At 50.7% G+C, this 16141-nt stretch overlaps 1 protein-coding gene across 1 annotated transcript; it reads left to right on the forward strand.

Moving 5' to 3' along the window:
• The first annotated feature begins 1612 nt into the window (after nucleotides 1-1612).
• LOC126532219 (uncharacterized) lies at nucleotides 1613-3421 on the forward strand. The gene has a single exon (XM_050179885.1). The coding sequence runs from the start codon at nucleotides 1613-1615 to the stop codon at nucleotides 3419-3421; it is 1809 nt and encodes a 602-aa protein (XP_050035842.1).
• Nucleotides 3422-16141: the final 12720 nt, after the last annotated feature.

A 16141-nucleotide genomic window follows, 5' to 3' on the forward strand; every position in this document is an offset into this window, starting at 1 on the left:
GTACACGTTCCGTCATGTTGGTGAGAACAACAACCTCTACAATTCGACCGGTGGTTCGATCTACTGGCTCCGTCAACGTAACTAGACGCAGCCAACGCGCCTGGCGTCTAAAGCTGGATTGATTGATTGAAATTTTTATTAGAAGGGATGACCCGTGGCCTAAGATAGGGGTGGGGGTTAGGTGAAAGGAAGGATGCCTGCCTCCTTCGCAAAGGAGAGCAAAGCGTTGATTCTTCAGGTGGCATCTGCTTGAGGTGCGACCCAGTCTTCGTACGACGCCACCTTTAGAGGTCGGGTGTGCTTGTCCCTAAGGTTGGCTGGGGCAGGACAGGACCAGATCATATGTTTAAGATCGACGTTGATGGCAGGGCAGTTGGGGCATTCCACTTCTGTTCTTCTCCACTTGCTCAGGACATCCGGTGTAATAGATGCCTTAGCTCTTGCTTTGTGGATGAGAACCTGGGCTGTTCTAGGAAGGCGAGTGGGAATGGGAGGAAGGATGCTAGGAATGGACTCCCGCAGTAGATCCTTCCTCTCGTGTTTCAAAAGCTGGAACGACATGTCGCAATGTCTCGCGCGACCCGCGGAGGAGGGCGTTGGCGACGTTTCGACGAACACTCCCACGGAATGAATAAATGAATGAATGAAAAACTTTATTTTCACAAAGGAGATATCCCGGCGAAGGTGGAGCCCTCAGTCCAGGGCCCCCGTGGCCTTTGCCATCTTGCTAGCTCTGTCGATCAGCTTGAGCTGTTCTTCAGGCTTCGAGCAGGAATGCGCAGCCTCCCACTGCTCCGGTGTTGGTGTTTTACGTACTGGCACTACCTTTGGTTTTTGGCAAGCCCATGTAACGTGGTAAAGCGCTGCGTGTTCCCCGCATAGCGGGCATTTATTGTTATATGTTGCCGGATAGATTTTGCTGAGTAGACTCAGATTGGGGTATGTATTAGTCTGCAGTTGTCTCCAGGCAACCGACTGCTCTCTACTAAGGTCTTTCTGGGGAGGGGGTAGATCCTCCTTAGGGCCCTTTGGTTTTCTAAAATTGCTCCATAGCGTCTGGTGACTGTGTCCGGTTCCCCGTCGTGGTGCGACCCCCGGTTGGCGTATGCTTGGGCGTTGGCGTCAGCACGCTGGTTCCCTGTCGCAGTTTCATGACCTTGTGTCCACGTAATGAAGCATCCCGAAAAGGTGACTCCTCATCTTGAGTATGCGGATGGCCGCAATGGATATGCGTCCACTGCTGTACCTTCTGCGCGCTTCTTGCGAATCCTTAAGTATTGCTGTAGTGGCCTCTGCGCCCTGGTGGGTGATGGCGAGTACGATTGCCGCTTCCTCAGCCTGGAGACGCTGCTAGTGCGCGACGACGTAAGACGTGTGGTGTATCGGCTCCGTCGATTTTCGGCTGGAGTCACGGCTCAATCCTCTGCACCCCAGCAAGACCGACGTCAATCGACGCAGCAAACCGTCTGGACCACGTGGATACTAATGTTCACCAGGTGGGACCACTTTTGAAGATTTTACGACCGAATTACACCCGCCTTCGTGGGCGACGCCGTTAGGCCACACGGCGACGCCGACGCCCAGCGGCGTGGAACCACCCTCCCGAGGTAAAATGACGGCTCCCGCGTCATTCCTGAGGGGTTACGATCCCGACGCCATGGCCTGGACGACGGTTTCAACATCAGAAGATCGAAACTCCGCTCCTGTTCCCACATTTCGGCACCAATCTCTTAATGACGCGGTCGCGCGTCGCTCGCTCGTTCAAGCCAAGACGGCGGCGTCCGTCGCCGCCCCGGCCTCCGGCACACCGGCCGGCAAGACGCAGCCTCCCGCCTCGCGCGCTGCGGGAAGCAAACGCAAGGCCCTTACCAACTGGAAGCCTCGGCCATTTCCAAAACCGGGCCTTGACGACTTCGTGGTCGTGCTCAAGCCACGCGAACATGTGTCGCCGCACCAAGCCTTTTCGGAGAACCGCTACGGTGCCGCCATTACGGCCTACCTCGGGCCTGAGGTGGCAAGGTCTGTTACGGTTCTGCCGTCCCGTGAACAAAACCTGATATTGATCCACACCCCGAACCCGGCGGCGGCAGATCGGCTCCTCGGGGACTTCTCAATCAACACCGAGCGTGGGGCGATTCCGCTCCACGGATACCTTAGGCAAGACGGAGGCGATATCTGCCACGGCGTCATCGTCGTCAGCAACTCTGACACTACTGAATCGCTTCGAGAGCAGGTGCAATGGAGAGCAGGCACCATTGTCGAGGTGAGGAAATTCGGCTCGTCTAACAAAGCTCGGGTAACCTTCGCTGGGAGGGAGAAACCGCGTTTTGTGCACTATGAGAATATGCTCATCCCAGTGCAAACCTACTACCGGACAATCCCGGCCTGCGGCCTGTGTGGGGTTGTCGGCCACCGAGCGGACGCTTGTCCCAACACGCAGCAGAACACGTGCGGACTCTGCGGGCAACAAGCCCCGCTTGTGGAGGGGGTGCGGGCCCCTCACGAGTGTGTTCCACGGTGCTCTGTTTTTGGCGGTGGACACGCCACAAACTCACGGGAGTGTGCGGCAAAATTCCGCACACACAAGATGGCCGCCCCGAAGGGTGGGACAAAGAAGAAAATGGCGGCCAAGAAGAAGAGCCGCCATCTTGGCCTCCCCGGTGAGTCACCGAGCCGGGACGACTGCAACACCGAGAAGCCGGCGCCACATACCGGAGGAGCCGGCAAGCGACCGCCGACGCAGCCGCCACCACACGGCGGTACTGGAAAGCTGTCGACGCTGCCACCACGAGGCGATGCCAGGGCCTGGGCCAACGCCGTGAAACACGGAACGCAGGTGAGCGGTACGGGCAGGGCTGCCTCCGCTTCCCCTACCTCCTCCCCTCCTGCGGCACGCAGTGCCGAGCAAGCCCAGATAGCAGCTCTCGAGTGCCAAATTGAGATGCTGCTCAAGAAAATTACGCTCCTGGAATCGCAATTAAAACAGCCTACCACTCCCCCGTCTACCCCCGCAACTGAGGCTATGGAGAGTGAGCCCGCGGCACCGAATGCAGCACTGAGCGCGGAAGCTGCACTTGAGGCCCGTCTAGAGGCCCGCATAGACGCCCGTTTCAACACCCTAGAAAGTCAAATTTCCGCGGCAATCACCTCCGCCATCGCCAAAATAACTGAAAACATACCGACAATCGTGGCACAGCACATCGCGCAATCCTCGCGTGGCGTCAGAAGAACCGGCAGTTTTATCAAAGACGTCTGTCCTAAAACGTCGCGCCGCAACATTGAAACTGAAGCAGAAGACAATGACAGCTGCTCGCTCTCCGGAATGGAGGATGCTCCCCTCCCCGCGAGTGCTGGCTCCGGAGCAGCGTCCCTGCAATTGGTCTTTCCCTTCAATGACCATGGCGGACAGCCCTCAAATTAGGCGCTCTCCCCGTACCAATTCGGCCACCCCCATACAAATTACCCAATGGAACTGCCGGGGATTCCGCTCCCGCGCCAAGCGGGCGGACCTCCGGCATTTCTTGTCAACATTCGCTTCACTCCCCTCGGTGGTTGCCCTCCAGGAGCCAGGGAGCGGCGCCACCCTTACAAATTATACCACGTTCCAGCAGAACCCCTCTTCCTGTATCTGCGTGCATAAACATTATACAGCCAACCAGGTTGATTTGGAACTCAACACTGATTATTCCTATGTGATGGTCACCCTTCTTCCGCCTAAGAAACAAAACGCACCATTACATATGCTCAACATCTATTGTTCTCCCAAGCTCAAAGATGTAACTTTCGCAGCCCTCTTCAGTCGCGCCCTGAAGGCTGCGGGCAGGGACCCCCTGGTGATCGTGGGTGATTTCAACGCTCACAGCACACTCTGGGGGTACGTGCGTGAAGAAAAGCGCGGGCGCAAGCTAGCGGAACTTGCGTCCACGCTAGGCCTGACTCTTCACACCGACCCTGCGCATCCAACGCGGGTGGGTAACTCCGTGACTCGGGACACGTGTCCGGACCTTACCTTCACCAAAAACATTAGACACGCAGAATGGGCCAACACCGAGGAAACCCTCGGCAGTGACCACTGCATACTCAACACAACCGTCAGAAGCAAACCATTGGCAAGATCCCACGCCCAAGCCCGCCTACCCGACTGGACCAAGTTCCGGCAAAACTACACTAATTCGGCCCCTATCCACGAACAAGGTTACCACGCGTGGTCACAAGAATTGGTTGCAAACCTTCGTTCGACGGAAACTCAAGTTCAACTATCGGAGGCCACGACGGAGGTGGACAACCACCTCCTGTACCTATGGGAGGCGCGGCACAGACTCGTCCGTAGGTGGCGCCACCAAAAACACAATCGGAAGCTCAAAATTCGCATCGCCGAGCTCACCCAACGAGCAGCTGAGTACGCGGCCCAGCTCGCCGACCCGAATTGGGTGGACCGATGCAACACGGCCGCTAGACAAATGTCTAGCCGGAGCACCTGGAGTCTCTTTCGCGCCTTGATCGATCCGACTCAAACCTCTATACTAAAACGCTGCTGTGCCCGGCAGTCGAAAAACATTTCGACCCTGCGTGTACAGGGAAGTGCCCGCACTGTGAGGAAAAATCTTCGGACATTTTCCACATGGTGTGGGCATGCCAATCAACCCCTCACCTTCCCCCTATTCGTAACCCTACCCGGGAGGACTGGGAGGCGGCCCTGCTCGGCTGCTCCGACCTGGCGAGCCAGAAGGCCCTGGTCGGCCGTGCCCGAGTCGCGGCTACAGCCAATGGGCTCCTGTAATGAGGTGCCTACCTAGTCTTTATAAGGAACGGCCCCTTAAGGACTGCTCCACACGCTCCCTCTAAATACTTCAAACAATAAAGTTTTTCAGTCAGTCAGTCAGTCCTCAGCCTCGAGGATTTGTTGCCTTTGATCGAAGCGCAATTGATTTCTCTAAGCTGGTGATCAACAACGCTGACTACCGCCCCGGAGGGGTCTTTGTATGTGGTCGCGTCGACGTATAAGACGGTTTTTCACCCCGCGAAATATCTATTTTGTTCTTCTGATTTTGCCTTTATTCTGGCCTTGTGTATTTTAGGGTGCATCTTTCTCGGTATCGGGCTGATCTCCATGATCTCTCGAATATCTTTAGGTATGCTTTCCGTGCTGTTAATTTCTCTGCAAGCATCCTTCATACCCAGTATCTTCCGCGTGTTCCTTCCCGTTGGGGTCTGCATGAGTCTCAGTTTCTCCGCAAGAAGGTGATTTTCGATGTTTTCTTGCACTGTGTTGTTTATGCCCAGTTTAAGCAATTTCTCCGTCGATGTGTTGACCGGCAGTCCGAGAGCGCATTTGTAAGCTTTCCCGAGGATTGCATCTAACTGTTCGTTTTCCTGTTCGAGCGGTCTTTGGTAGGGGACACTGTATACAATCCTACTGACCACGAGGGCCTGTATTAGCCTAAATATGTCCCCTTCCTTCGTCCGTCGTCGTCTGTTTGAGATTCTTGCGATGGTCCTCGTGATCTGCGCTGTGGTGTTTACGAGCTATCTGATTGTGTGATCCACACAACAGTTGCTTCTTATCCACATGCGAAGGATCTTAACTTGGGATACCTCCAGAACCTCCTTCCACCCTATGAAGATGTCTATGGAGTTTTGCAAATTGCATCCTCTTCTGTACATTGTTGGATCTGGAGGACAATCCCAATTGCTGTCCCCCAGATATTGGACCTTGCCGTTGGGTGCGGGAGTTGGCCGAGGTTGAGGAGGCCGTCGGGAGGAAAACTGGAGGCTTATTTACATTATTTACAGTGAGAGTACAAATAAATTAACAGCCATACAGTCATTACGGGCCGGCAGCAACTCGGACGCTGCGGCCCGTGGCAAGAAGCTCGAAAGAGATGAATGAAGGAATGCTCTCTTGCTGCTCCCGGTCTCTGGCTTTTAAGCCCTTCGGTGTCTCGAAGTCACGTCAGATTTGGCCAATCGGCGAGCCCGCTCAGGTGACGCCCTTTTCGGCCAATCGGCGAGCCCTCTCAGATGTCGCCATTTTCGGCCAATGGTAGGCGCCCGTGCGATTGTGTCACACCCGGCGCACAGGGTCGCTCCTTGGGCCCCGATTGTCCGAGCGCTTACTTCTCTCTGCGGTATGGCCATTCTGACTTGCAAGCGCCGTCACAATAGGCGGATGGGGGCGACGTTTCAGTGCTACAAAGCAGCTTTGCTCGAGACCTGCGTTACCTGGAACCGTGCCAGGAAGAGTCAAGCAGTGAATAGCTCCACCTGCGGCACACGTGGTGGGGGCGCCAACTCGTTTGCGCGTGCCGCACCTCGGGAACGGGGTAGATGTGCTTCTGCGCTCCTTAATTAGCTGTGGCGCGATTCGATGTGGTCTGGTGAACTCGAAGGAGGCTCAGGAAAAGGTCCCGTATCTAACAACACTGTGAGCAACTCGGATTTCTCCGGGGAGCATGCAAGCACCCTTTATTTAATTTTTGAAAAATCTTTATCGACAGGTATTTTACCCCATGACTGGAAAATTGCACACGTTGTTCCGATACATAAAGGTAGGTCCAAAAAAGACGTTGGTAACTACAGGCCAATATCACTTACGTCTATCCCGTGTAATATACTTGAACATATCTTATATAAACAAATACTAAATCATCTAAGTAAGCATAAGGTACTAATTAACGAGCAGCATGGATTTCGTAGGGGACTATCTTGCACAACACAACTAGTTGAGTTTTATCATGACATAATATCCAGCGTAGATGCAGGAGGACAGGTAGACGGTGTGTTCCTGGATTTTCGGAAAGCCTTCAGTACGGTATCACATTCACTCTTATTGTTTAAGCTTAATAACCTACACATTGACGCAACTGTTTTTAAATGGATTGAATGTTACCTTTCCTAAAGAAGGCAATGTGTAATACTGAATGGAAAATGCTCCGAATATGCAAATGTTACGTCAGGAGTCCCACAGGGCTCCGTTCTGGGTCCGCTATTATTTTTGGTGTACATTAATGATATCTCTGCCGGAATTTCATCTTCTATACGCTTGTTTGCGGACGACTGTGTTGTGTACAAAAAATTGCCCATCCCAATGATACAATTGAACTTCAGAACGACTTATCAATCATTCATGACTGGTGTACTAAATGGAATATGACTTTGAACATAACAAAGTGTGTACATCTCTCATTTACTAAAAAGAAGAAACCAATTCAGTCACGGTATCATCTGAACAATGTACTATTGAAGCAAGGCAGTACGTATAAGTATTTAGGTGTGCTACTGTCGTCTGAATGTTCGTGGAAACCACAGGTAGACAGTATCATAGCCAAAGCTGGTAAAGCTTTGAATTTCATTCAGAGAAACCTGCGATGTTCACATGCGAATTTAAGACGTATGGCATATACAACTTGTGTTCGACCACTCTTAGAATATGGCTGTGTTGTGTGGGACCCCCACGAAGTAACCTTCATTGCCGCTCTAGAAGAAATACAAAACCGTGCTGCCAGGTTCGTCTTCGGGCGGTACGGAAGAAGGGAGAGCTGCACTGCAATGAAGGCTAAGCTAGGATGGGAGTCACTTTCTGCCCGCCGCAATAAACTGAGATTAAAATTTCTATATTCGATTTACTATAATAAAACAGGAATTAATAGGGAAATTTACCTACAGAAACCTCATTACATTTCAAAAGGAACTGATCATAGTTGCAAAATCCTCGAGTACCCTGCCAAGACGAACATGTATGCCAACTCATTTTTTGTTCGAACAATTAAACAGTGGAATAGGCTGACTGAAAAGCAAGTGCATTGTGTGAATGAAGATGTATTTTATTCAATGTTGTAACCCCCCTGCTGTAACGCCTTTGGACGCTGCGGGGTAATTGATGAATAAAGAATGAAGAATAAAGTCCGCAGTGTTCAGTGTATGCGTGGACTGTATCTGCCGCAATATGCAGAAGGTGTTGTTTTTCTCCCAAGGATCCCTTCGTCACCCATATTGTGACGTCGTCGGCGTATATGGCATGCCTGAGTCCTTCAATTTGTTCGAGCTTCCGTGCTAAGCGGATCATAACAATGTTAAGAAGCATAGGGTATATCACAGAGCCTTGCAGTGTGTCAGTCCTGATGTCTCCTATACCAATGGTGGTGGTTCTGTCACTGAGGAAAGCTTTGACGTAGTTGTGTATTGTCTGCCCGCAACCAATGTTGCTTAGACTCGCCAGCACAGCCCTATGACTTACATAGTCGAAGGCCACCTTAAGTCCTAGTGCAAGCAACATGTTTTCTCCGTATTTCGGAATGGTAGTAAATACCTCCTCCGTAATATGCCGGAGGATGTCTTGCGTTGAGCGGCATTTTCTGAATCCAAACATAGTGTGTGGCATGAGCGCGTTATCCTCCAGGTGGATTTCCAACCTCTGAAGCACAATTATCTCGTATACTTTTCCCAAGCAGGACGTTAGCTCCCACGGAAATCGCGTAGCCGCGTGGTAGGGGTGGTACTATTTGGAGCGGAAAACAACGCGCCGCGTCACATTGCGGCACCCGCGTTCACCAGTGAGAGTGCAGCGCGAGTGACACGCCACGCTATACACCTCACGCTTTAGTTCCCTCAACGCCACTAGATCATGTTGCCCTCCGCGCATCTTGGCAGAACAGCTGGGCAGAACACCCGGTAAATGCAGCGCCCACCCGTCGCACTCATGCGCGTGCTGACGCGTTGGTGCGGGCGTTCAATGCGCGTCCCGTTTTCGCGAGCTAAAAACGCACCATGTGGTCCCAGCTAACGACGCGCATGCGCGCCGATAACGCCAAACCATAAACGCGCGTTTAGGGCCGCCAGAGCCCAAGCATGCGGACACCAACGAGAAGAACATCCCGAGCTGAGGAAGCTGGAGGCCGAAGCAATTCGGCACCATTCCTGTGCGTTAGTTAACCGTGACGAAGGTCAGGTGCACGCAGAACAAGCTTCGCCTACCCCCCTTTCCCGGTAGGGGATTTGTTAAGTCTTTTTTTAAAGCCAAAGCTTTACTACGCCAGCTAGCGAGCCATTCCAGCTCGTCGCGCCGTATGCCGTATGCAGGTAGCCGTATGCGGTATGTCATATGCCGTGGCCGACGAACAACCTTGAGCCGCCGTTGCCTAGCAACGCCGCAGCCGCGCTCCAACAGATGGCGCGGCCGTCGACGCCGCTACCGTCGACGCTCGCTCCACCAGATGTGCTCCGCCGGGGTAGAGGGAGAGGAGGTGTCGCCTCGCGGGGTATATATATATATGTGCTTCGCCTCAGTGTATTTAGTCGTTATGAAGAGCGTAAAAGAGACACAACAACGACAGAACGAAGCGACGAAGAGACAACGCGCTCAAGAGACGCCAGAAGAACGCGCCGCAGGATTCGATAAGCGTCGTAACGAAGATGCGGCTAGAAGTCGTGCCACGTCCCGGAGTGACTCTTCAGCTGTGGGAGAGACCGCTTTGAGTTCTCGAGAGCGTCGGAATGAGACGCTGCGTAGACGTTACCTAGTCGTTACCTAGCCTAGTCGTTACCTGCACAGTGTGTCTTGTCATTTCTATAGAATAGATCTAAACCAAACGCTTAACCACAAGCGTAGCCATGCAGCTCTAGCTTTCGCAACTCACCTAGGGTTAACCAGAGCTAAATTACAGGCAATTTTTTTATTTGTCATTGCTGAAAAATATTAGTTGAAGTTTTGCCCGAAAGGCAAGGCATCGATTGCGTTAGTAGATTAGTGGACAGCTACACGAAGTAAGGATAGTAGCTTTATCGGCCGTATAAACTTGTAAATGTAGGTATATTAACTGAATTAACTAGTGTGGTGAAGACACCTCACTCCATGACGGCGACAACTCGCTGTGAAAACTGGAGTGAAGAAGCGCGGCAGCAGAAGCGAGCGAATTGAATTTCGTGTTGCCGCTTGCATCAACGCGAACGAAGTCGCGAAAATAGTGCAGCGCGGACTCTTTACCTGTCACGGATGGCTTTCAGGATACAGCTGCCCGGAGTAGAACGCGCCACCCATCCTTATCCACCCCCCGCCACCCCGGAGCCTTGCGCGCGAGGGAAGACGGCGCGCTTCCTGTACGCTTCCGTCCGTTGCATGCGCGAGATTAAGCCGCGATCGCCGGCTCACCCTCGCACGCTTTCACTTGCACCTACAGTCTATGCGCGCGGCGACAATGTTATCGCCCGTAGACTTTATACGTAACCTCATGGCGACGGTTTCGCCGACGGCAGAAAGGCACCTGTAGTGTCCATATAGTTGCTATCAAAAAAAAAAAAAAAAACGTAAACGCTTGGGCGGCGCGCTTCATATTGTCTTCTCATTTGCTTTTCTTAAGTTGTTGAACCTTACTATTTTTAGAGCGCAGCACGCCCGTTCCTGCGGTGAACATCGCCGTCGGCCTCGGCTTCGGCGTAACCCATCGAACGAGCACAGCGAAAAATGAAAGCGAACGCAGAGCGGGCTGATGAAAGACACGAGGAGGAATGCGGAGTGCACGGTGCAGCGAAACCTAATGGTGCAGCGCCACCAGGGGGCGAAAAGAGGTGGAGGGTGTAGTGACGAGGAAAGCGGAGTACCAGCAGGAGGAGGCATGCGGTCAGCGCGGAAACAAAGCGCTTAAGTAGGCGTCAGACCCGCTGGGCATCCGCTACTTCGCCTGCGGCACCACCACCAATAGAGAATGCGCACGGCGCCGCCAACGCGTTGTCTTGTCAACGCTTTCTTTCTGAACAATGAGCGACGCAACCGATGGAAATGTTTGTCTGCCGCTGCAGCTAAGCGAGCTGCCCGAGAAGAGAGAGTCTCAGCTTCGCCACCAAAAATATTTTGTCTTTCAGAATCCAATTATTTACCATAATTAATCGCGAATTCAAAACACCTAAACAGCTGCGCTCGAATTTCGCATTAGAGAGTACCGTAATCATTGGTAAACGTTTTTTTTTTTTTTTACTTTGGCGCGCCTGGTTTGAAAATAGGAGCAACTTTGATGACGATTCCACAAAATACATGAATTCATTGTGTTGATGTACCAGGCTAAGTATGACGTAGGGTTCAATAAGTTACACTTGTATTCATCGGATATCTGCAACGTTTGCATGATTAAATGAGAGACAACGTGATTTACAACGCACGTGTTAGCCTCTAGATGATCGGGCTTGTCGTGGGCTCGTGCTGTGCTCACCCAAGAATAGTACCGCCACCTAGCGGCCGCGGCCGCTCAGACAGATCTCAAACGGCAGCTGGAAAAGGGCTTTGTCTATGAGATTCCACGTAAAATATTTATGTTTTCTCGTAAATGAGAATTACGCTCCGAAGCTGCCATTTCTGGAACTTCTGTGTAAGTCGCACCTTACGAATTTTCTGCCGCAATTTACTTTGAACGATTCCATTAGTTCGTTATGACACGTGAGCTTGGCGAAGGGCCTACAGGACTGGGGATGCATGCTGCACTTTCACACACGTGTGTTCGCGCGTGACGTACGTCGCTTGTGGTGGCGGTGCTTGTTTGAAGTCGTCTAACGTCACTTGGAGTGGTGGTACTTGTCTAACGTCGGTTGTGCTTGTCTAACGTCGGCAACAGCTTCTCTGTGCGTTCGTTTTCACGGGGTAGAATGGAGGCAGAATTTTTTTTTATTCGGTCTGATCTTTACTCGGGTATATTGATGCAGAGCTTTACATTCAGGATTGCAAAAAGAACGAAGCGTTATCGGTTGCGGTAATCTACTGGTGAACTGAATTTGCAACTTTATTCGCCGCCCTCGTTTGATCGATTAATCGATAGAACCAACGCGCAAACTCAGAGTAAAAATGTAACAAATAAACAAAAGCGGCAGGCCAAAGGCATCTTTTCTTTTTTTGTGAAGGTCCGTCGCCACTGCAAACATCGATCTGACGAGAAAAACCGCTGAACTCAATAACTTCTCCATATCTTCTCCGCATGCCCGGAGTTTTAAGGCTGTTAAACGTCATTCTCTGAAGTGTTTATATTAACGATCACTACGGTCGATAAAATCTTTTTTTAAGGAACAACCCGTGAGCCCACTTCACAAAATTCCTTTATACAGATATCGTTCCTTCAAGAGCGTACAGCTTCCCTCCGTTATTTGTGTGGGTTTGTTATGGGTGGCTGACTTGCTTTAAGGATGGCTCGTCCATTTTCTTAGCTGTCAAATCCCGCAGGAAGTACTTTGCTCCTGCACCATATTTTCCGACGTGAACTGTGAGGAAAAAATATTTTTAACGCACTCGCTCACACAAAGTGATGTAGGCTTACAATTTCTCACCTGTCTTCCTTTCTTTTATCCCTTAAATCACTTTACCTCGTGTAGGGTGGCAAACCCAACGTGCATCTGGTTGACTTCCCTGTTTCTCATGTGAACAGATAAAGATAACCTTCATCCTGGTTTTCAATAAGTACGTTCTTGATGAGATCAAAAACGTACTTTGTTGAGTGAGATAACAAATCCAGGTGAGCTTTCACAAAATTTTCCGTACATCCTGGGATTCCCTTCACGGCCAGAGTTCGAGCACGCACGCCCTTTATGGTAGCCACAGGCGTGATTACGAGACAGCCGCCGCAGCACTAGCCAATCGCAGACGAAATTTACGCCACAGAAGCTTTAGCCCGATATTTTAAAAGCGAGAGCTGTTAAGAATACTCCGTGCGTTGTTTTGGGCATCTGTCGCGAGTATGCGCTTTATCTTTCCTTGTTTTTCCTCTATCTTTCCTTTATCTTTTCTTATCTTGTTTTTTGAAAGAAAAAAAAAAGCTATGTTTGCGGTTAGTCTTGCTGCCACCTTTACTGAAACATGGGAGCTCTCTTCACTGATGACATCATGGAATAAAGCGTATATACGTGGTGCTTTCAACAATATTCTGTGTGATGTTGTTTACTCCAGCTACCACTGAAATGCTGGAAATGAAATTAACCTTTATCATTCAAATACGTTTTTAACTGTGTACTCCTTTATTCGCGACAGTGTCCTGTGTAGTGGAAACGAAAAAATATTTGTAAGATCTGCTGCCATGTTTAGAAAACAGTTCGTGCGCTAGAGTAGTTCATCAAAACAGGCACTGTTTAATCATAATACTGAACTTTGTATACTGGCGAAAGCAGGCAGCCAATGATATGTAGTATAGTGTGGCAAACTGGTTTCAGGCAGGAAGTCGAATAAATTATGCGAAGCACTTAGGCCAACTGTGAGGGCACAGCTGATATTCCAGCATTATTGCTCCACAATTGACGTAAACCTGGCATTGTCAAGTCTTCTCCACAGTACTACCATCACGTTCTTACGCAGAGTGAAACACTTACATTGGCTCTAATATTGAAGTTGGAAAACAGCGACATCGCATAGCAAGTTAACACTAATTGAATTCGAATGTCTGCCATGCGTAGCCTATCAGCATTTTGTAACCTCGGAGACTGTTTGCGGGCACAGGCTTTTGTATTTTATGCGAATGTTTTTTCCATGCTCAACCTTGGAAACGGAAGCTTGTCATGTTTATGCAACCAAGCGGTGGTATAAGACTCACGCAAGGAAACAGAGTAAACGGTGCAGAAATAAAGCGGCAAGTTTCGCTGACTCGCGGATATTAGGACGGTAAGCTTGAGATCTGCCTAGAGAATGCTTTATCTTCTTCTCCGGCCTCCCGGGGACCGCTGTCGGAGGAGGCGAGGAGGCCACTTAAGCATCCGCTGAGCGCCACACGAAAAATCTTTTATGGATATAAAAACAAAACAAAGATATGCAGTCACCTTCTTGCCTAATAAGAGTGCGCTTGCTGCGCTGGCACCTAGATAAGTCATAATTATCGCGAGAAAGTTATTATTCTTTTGTGCTTGTAGACTTCGTCCGCAGTGCGAGAAGCTTATTATCTTTCCAGTTTTTCGAAAAGTGAGAGCTGATTCAGTGATCCCCCCGTGAATAAACTGCTGACAGGACCTGAACGTTGAAACGGAACAGAATGTGGAAATGCATAGTTTGACCAAAGTCCCAGGAGCTCCGGTTTGCTTTATAATGAACTTAGAATTTCGAAAACAGTAAATAGAAGCATAGAAACCTCTATTCAACGATTACGCCTTGCCGCCACTTGCACGACACGCTTTTTGTTACGAATTAGGCGCGCTGATATTCAACAGTATGATCGTCGCCTTTCGCAACAAGACACATATCAACTTTTTTACATTGCCTTCATCTTGATAGACTCAGACGCCGACTTCCATTGTCACTCGTGGCATTAGATGAATACTAATAATTTTAAATAATTTGGTCGAAGCATTGCGACCTCTTATGTTGACGTGAATGCTACTGTACACATGGGCGTGCCTTGCATAATATTGTGCGACTTTATTGGCGGGCCACTTATGCTGTGTCTTAGTAAAATATCATCTTCATTTTGCTAAAATGCAGCGATGTGGTCCGCGGAGCTGTGGTCGCTTACTTGGATCAACTTGCGCAACCAATTTCCGAGAGCAGTTGGAGAATAAGAGAAACACACAGGAAAGTAACAAGCAAACATTCTTTTTCAACTAAATGGAAATGGTAGGATAGGATGGGATAGATAAACTTTATTAAAAGAATAATCAAAATAATCGCTAATGGTCGGGGCCCCTAGTCCAGGGCTCCGCTGGCTCTTGCCATCTTCTCAGCTCTCTCGATCAGCTTGAGCTCGTCATCGAGGGCCGAGCTGGACAGCAGTGCCTCGCATTGTTCCCTCGTGGTGTTCCTGTAGGGGTGTTCTTTGTTGTGTAGCATGCACTCCCACGTAACGCGGTGTAGGGTTCGTGTGACTCCTCACCGCGTGCATTCGTTCCTGTAGGCTGTGGGGTGCATGCGATGTAATATGTGTAGGTTCATGTAAATGCCTGTCTGGAGCCTACGCCAGGCAATCAGGCCAAAGAAAAATGAAAACAAAAAAATATGCGTGGCTCCGCTATCGCAAACATCAGAGACCAGAGCTTGGGGGAAGGCCAGCAAAGTAGTGCCAAGCCTCACCCAAGATACACGAGCGCCGGCAACGCGTTCCTATGGCGTCCACCAAAGGCGTCTACTACGGCGGCCGCGATACCAGCGCCGTAGTAGACACCCCTTCCTCGCCTGCCCCCTCTGCCTCCCTCCCGCACCGCGCGCCGCAGGAGAGGGCACGCATCCGGGCCGCGTTCCTTGCTAGCCCGCGCGCCGCTCCTTCTCCCCCGATAGTATCCACCCACCCTCGCCGCGTCGCTATGCAGCACAATGCTATTTTTATAGTCCCATTGCACTCTCTCTTAGCTATCCCTTCCCGGCTAGTTTCTAATAGCGTCACAGTAAAAAAAAAAAAAAAAAAAAAAAAAAAAAAAAAAAAAAAAAAGAAGTAGAAGAAGAAAAAAGGAAGACATAAGCATTTCTTATGAGTTGTGAATGCGACAGCATTTATGTCCAACTTGAGCGTCGCTGAGCCGTTGTTCGAGGTATGAGCCACTCACTGGCGTTCGAGTGCGTCCAGACGCCTGACGCGTTTTGATTTGGCCTTTCTGAGGCGCAATTATACTCTGTTCCATACATAGCGGTCAACGCTGTGGAGGCTAGCGAGACTTGTTGCAGTGGCTTCGTTCGTACTTGGATATAGTTCGATGTTTGTTAACAGCGGAGCTGTTTAAGCTTTTAGTTCCGCCGTGTAGCGTTACCACAAAACTCAGCCCAGCTATGCGCCGCCTCGCGTTGCCTAGCAACCACTTTGAAGAGCATCGAGCAACGTTACCTCCTCGCACCCCACGCGTATGGGGCCGATTCGTGACATCACAGGCGAGTAAATGTTCGGAACAGCCGGCACGGCAACACAGCTCGCGCCTCCTCTACTCCGTACATACGTGCTGCTGCCATGGGATCACCGAGGAAAGTACGGACGACCGAATAATAAGCGGAGCGCCGTACCGCCAAGTGAAAAGCGATGCGTCGACGCTGAGCTGATCCGGAGCACCGCGCCGAAGCTGCAGCTGAGAAGAGGCGACGCGTAATCGAGGATTCCGTGTTTCAGTGCAGGAAACGTCAGAGGCGGTGCCTGTACGCTCGACGCCACCGAGAAAACGATCCCGGCCTGCGACTGCTCGAAAAGTTGCAGCGTCAAGCCCGCCGAGA

This window comes from Dermacentor andersoni, chromosome 5 (genome assembly GCF_023375885.2).
Source record: "Dermacentor andersoni chromosome 5, qqDerAnde1_hic_scaffold, whole genome shotgun sequence".
Taxonomy (NCBI): Eukaryota; Metazoa; Arthropoda; class Arachnida; order Ixodida; family Ixodidae; genus Dermacentor; species Dermacentor andersoni.